General features: G+C 35.3%; 1 protein-coding gene across 1 annotated transcript; it reads left to right on the forward strand.

Moving 5' to 3' along the window:
* The first annotated feature begins 627 nt into the window (after positions 1-627).
* LOC104915053 (focadhesin-like) lies at positions 628-5,222 on the forward strand. The gene is made up of 3 exons (XM_010725713.3): positions 628-727; positions 3,087-3,195; positions 4,992-5,222. The coding sequence occupies exons 1-3, from the start codon at positions 696-698 to the stop codon at positions 5,205-5,207; spliced, it is 357 nt and encodes a 118-aa protein (XP_010724015.1). The 5' UTR covers positions 628-695; the 3' UTR covers positions 5,208-5,222.
* The last annotated feature ends 119 nt before the right edge of the window (positions 5,223-5,341 follow it).

The following is a 5,341-nucleotide window of genomic DNA, read 5'->3' on the forward strand; positions in this document are numbered from 1 at the left end:
AGGCATGCATTTTCCTTTTCCTATTGCATTATTTCACCTTCAGTTATGTATTGTGAAACTGTGACTGGAAGTTATATTTTTGTCTAAAGAGACAGCCATGGCCAGGATTTATGGATTGGTGTATGTTGTGGTACACAAGATCTGTCTTCACCCAAACCTGACAAGATAGAAGGTTCACTGCATCTATGCAAAACTAAGCAAATGCAGAAGAGTTGCTTATTATAAAATAATTAGTCATTTGCAAGAAACTGTAACTATTCTTATTGCTGTTGTTTAAGTAGATCCAGATTACTACACTCCCTAACAGCATAACTGTCCATAGTTGTTTTCAGGAAAATAGTAAGTACTGTGTAGATTGTTACATTTATTTGTTGTAAAACATACTTGTTTTATTATGCCAAATTATAGTGCAGTGATTTGGAAGTGTCTTTGTGACAGGAGATAGAACAGATTTATTGCTACTGTATAAACCTGCCTTTTGAAAAAGGAAGAAATTGTGTATGGTGGTCTACATGAGCATGAAGGAACATGGGGTGGTAGGTGAGCATTAATACAGTTTTAATACCTGTGATTATTTTGCACTAAGTTTTCTGAAGAATGTGAAAAATGGACACTTGTAAGACATAAATCAACTGAATTCATACTGTAGTGTAACAGTGGTTTAAATTCTTTGTTTCTCTTGCAGGGTTAGAGATATGTTGACAGATATCATCAGAGGTGCTTCAAAGTAAGAATGATTTATTTACTAGAGATGAGAACGAGGTTTTTTTTGTTTGTTTGTTTTTGCTTTTGTTTTTTGTGGCAGATGATGTAAAATAGTTCCTGCAATTGTCTCTCTGCCAGTTTTCAAGTGACTGGTGCTCAACAGAGAAGCTCTTCCCCACATTGTTCTTTGAGCATTTTATCACTGACTACATCTACTAGGAAGGTTGATGCCTAATGCTTTGGGTAAAGCTTATGTACTACTCTATGCACTATTAGTCACTTCTTTTCTAAATAGCAAACTCTGCCTCCAGTTCCTTAATGTATCTAAAAGTTGGCTGGTCTGTAGTGGAATGCTGGCTCTTCAAAGCTATACTACTTCCAGCTATCTTTTCTGTGCCCAAATGCCTCCAAAGACAAGTAATTATGTGTTTTCAGATTGTGACAGGCTTGTTAATTTGCTATTAGAATTGACACATGGCATAAAAGCAACGAATATCTTATATTTCTTCATTGACTTGCTCCTATCACTCTTCATTGATAGCTGTGTCCTTCTGCTTGCCCATGGTTAACTGGAAACTGGCCAATTACATCAGGTTGAGAAAAAGTGTTAGAAACAATCATTCCTCAGAAGAGCAAGTGCTTAAAAAATCTTAAATCATAAAAATGTAATCAGCTGAAGAATTGGCATGAAATCTCAAAGGGCATTTCAGTGTTAGTAGTCTTGTAAATGTAGAAAAGACTAGGTTTGGAACTAATACTGTGAGCTGAAGGTTCAGGATGTTTGAATCAAGACTTGAACTTTTTTTCTTTTTTTAACTTCACATTGTTCTCATATTCCCAGCTGCTCAGTTTCCTTGTCTGTCAGCTCATCTTGAAAGGAATCACTTAAAGAAATTTGATATTTAATCTACTCAATAAATACACGTGTTAAGGAATTGGAAAGAGGAATAAAATAATAAACATCAAATATATAATATTCTGTGCCTCAGAGTGAAAGCATCAATTTTAGTCATAAAAGTTCACTAGCAAAATTATTTAAGGTAGTTGCATTTCCAGTTTTGGGAGAGAGTGTAGAATTTTCTTCAGGCAACAGTGGAAAGATTTCCTGTGCACAGGTCACGTCTCTAGGACTTCTTGTGTTGACTGTTTGTATTTTAAGAAAATACTTAATTGAATTGGTTCTGTATTTTCAGTGAAGAGTAAGACCCCTCCTGCGTCCCATTGTTAGTATGATGATTTGTATTTTCATTAAATTTAAAGCCTTTGGCTTTTATGAGAGTATAGATTTAGCAATTACTCTTATGTACTTCATGAAATGAAGTCTCTTAGAATTTGATAGCAACAAAAAAGGTTCTGTAACATAAATGAGGAAATTGTTTAAGGCAAGAGATTTAGGGAGTTTACAACAAACTTAACTAAACAATTATAATCATTTATAGGTATCTCTTATCTGAGTACTTAATTATAAGTATTTATTGTTATCTCTTGTCTGTAAGGAAATACTTTCAATGTGTGAAAAAGGTCAGTGACATTTCAGTAAGATGTCTTTTATAGGAGAGAAAATGTAGAAATCCAGAGTATATTTTCATTGTGAAAATGAAATATTTAGATCAGGAACAAATGCTTAAATTTGTGGAGTAGGTTTATGTTTATAGCGAGAGTTGAGGAGGTTTTTGTAAATGCAAGACTAATATATAACAATTTATATTGTTCTAGTGTAAGGCTCTCAGTGATCTCCTGTAGTTGTATTGATCATTTGCTATTATTGTAAAACACCAAAGATGATTCTAGCAGAATTATACTGTGGCATGGGTTTTTTTCTGAAAATGATGGAAAATGGATATCTTTCTTTTCATGAAACTGAATATAGTTACTTTCTATATCATATTCTCAAGTGGCAGGTTTTTTTTTCCTGAGTTCTTTAATAGTAAAAGTAAGGTTTGCAATGTAGTAGATGTTCATACTGTCCATGATGTGAATGTTTCATAACATTGGAAAGCCGTTCAAAACTTTTTTTAAGCTAAGATTTCATGATAGGTGCTCTACTAAATCTCGTTAAACGGATGCTGTTGTGGCACCTGTCTAACAGTCTCTATTTGAAGAGCTTTTTATGTCATCCTAACTAGAAATGGTACTAGCAATGATGAACGTGCTCACATGAGTGCAATTGATCTGCAAGATGGCTGTTTATATATATTATATACTAAGATGAAATATGTTAAACATTTCTTGAGCTAGAAAAGACCCCAATGAAGTTGCTTGGTACAAAGCCCTTCCGTCCTGGACACTTTGTAACTTAACTTTCCTTTATTGAGATGCTTGTTTGGTTGCCTGCATAACTGTTATGCCTCTTGACTGTTCTTTGCCTTTTTTGTGTCTAGGGAAAGCCCAGTGGTGAAAGGAAACTCTATTTTAGCCTTGACTGGTCTTGCAGTTGCTGTAGCCAAATACGAAAGCAGCCTTTCCTCAGACACTGAAGACATGCCTGAGGTAAGTCAGCCTGGGAAATATTTTTTTTAGTGGAACGTAGTGAAGCAGTATGACCTGGTATGTTTGAGGATTCAGTGAGTACGAAGTACTTTGTGCGTTGAAATTCAGATTTCACACTGTTCAGTGATATTGTCATGTTGTAATTGCTGTGTGATCTGTATGAAAGCAGCTTGGTGATTTCAGTCAAAGCAAGCAGGCAGCTTCTACAAAGAAATATATGCTAGCTTTGTCATATGAGATGAAGGTGTACTGAACACTGAAGCCCAACCAGTCTCTTTTCTTACCTCTTAATCAGATACAGTAGAATCTCTTAGGGTGACATAGTAGACACACTATTTTTGTGTCAGTACAGCATCTCATAGTGTTACAATAACTGTGATGTTCCAGATTTTATATGTGTAGATAAGAGAGGTCTTAAAAATCAACTTAGTCAAAATCAAACTCATATCAACAGGTATATACTGTAGGTTGGATTAATTGCACTTTCTAATAAAACATATTTTGCAGATCCAGATCACTTAAAGATGGTACATAAAGGTTGCATGGAAAGAAGATAATGCACTTTTGATTAATTTAACTAGTTTATTGTTTTCTGGTGGCCTGAAAAGTTTATTTTTTTATGTACTAACTTGTTTGGTCTTTTTGCTTGCTGTCTTTGAAGAGCATTTTGAATGAAACTTTTGGCTTGGCTAATGGTGAAGATTACTACACTGTCACAAAATGCATATGATTATATGAACAGTTGGTCGCAAAAAAGTTAAATGACTTGTGCAAAATATGACTAAGAGGGAGAGGTTGAGCTTTTTCCTCATTTTGTAAAAACATGTCAATAACTCATTCCCATGCTGAAATGCTACATGACTCTAATCCCTTCTGCCTCAAAGTCTGAGACATTTTTTACATAGTTTGGGTAGCCATTCATCTTTATTTTGTTCCTACAAAATAAAGTAGTTATGACTAGTTGACATGCTACTCCTTACACCTGAGAAAAATCCACTGTTTTGCCATAGTTTTTTGATTTCTCCTCAGAGTGAAACAGCTTTTGAACCACATGTAATAGGGACCCCACAGTCTATTTGCAGAAAAATGGATTACACTTCAAGGTGCATCTTTAGGTAGAAGCAGTTGAACTATGTGTATTACTTATGACATGGATAAGTTATAGCTTTTGTGACAGTGCAAATTGAAGTTGCTGATTGTTTTGGTGTGTGAAGGGCTGTGTAAGGTTTATTTTTCTAGTATCCTCTGTTACTGGCCAAGCCTTTAAAAGAACATGTGGGGAGAAATAGTCTTGTTTTTCCGATGTCCTTTGACACCTTGTATGTAATAGTTACTTCGTTAGAATTCAAGTTTTCCTGTCAGATTTAGATAAGACTAAAATAATTAGCTTAACCATTCTTGTAGATTCTCATACTTTATAAACACACTGCAGTTACTTCACTAGCCATACTGAGTTTTTCTGGTTACATTAAAATTATATCTTAGTCTGAAAGAGTTCATGAAGACTGTAACTTGCAGACAAGCTGTCAGAGTTCAGATTTGTGAATGTGTTTTGTTGTTTGTTTTTTTTTTCTTTGATGCTGTTGTGTGGCTCTCTGGCTGCTTTTGGTTTAACTGAGTAATCTGTTCAAAAGTGGTGTCTGAAGGGTCGGTGTTGTCAAATAAAACATGCTGTGCATAAGGGTAACAAAATTTCATTATGCATGTATCATAGCTAGAACATCAGCTGCTGAGCTTCTGTTCAGAACCCAATTTAAGAAAAAATAACAATGAATGTTTGGGTTTGATTTTTGCAGACCGTACCAGATTTTCTTCCTATGCAGCAATGGATTTATATGGTTATAGAGACTCTCTTTAGTATCGTGAATAGCCGTTATCGCCCTAAAGGACAAGTTTTCCCATGGTTCTACCAGGTATGTGCTGTGGCATTAAAAGCAAGAGCATATATGTGTATTTTGTACATGGAATTCTTTGTCTGGAGTTTTCTGATTCTGTTTCCCTGTAGCAGCTAGAATCATAGAATGGCTTGGGTTGAAAGAGACTCCAAGAATCATCAAGTTTCAATCCCCTTGCCACAGGCAAGGCCACCAACCTCCGTATCTAATATTAGATCAGGCTGCCCAGGGCCCCATCCAACCTGGCCTTG

The sequence above is a fragment of the Meleagris gallopavo genome, chromosome Z (assembly GCF_000146605.3).
Source record: "Meleagris gallopavo isolate NT-WF06-2002-E0010 breed Aviagen turkey brand Nicholas breeding stock chromosome Z, Turkey_5.1, whole genome shotgun sequence".
Lineage (NCBI taxonomy): Eukaryota > Metazoa > Chordata > Aves > Galliformes > Phasianidae > Meleagris > Meleagris gallopavo.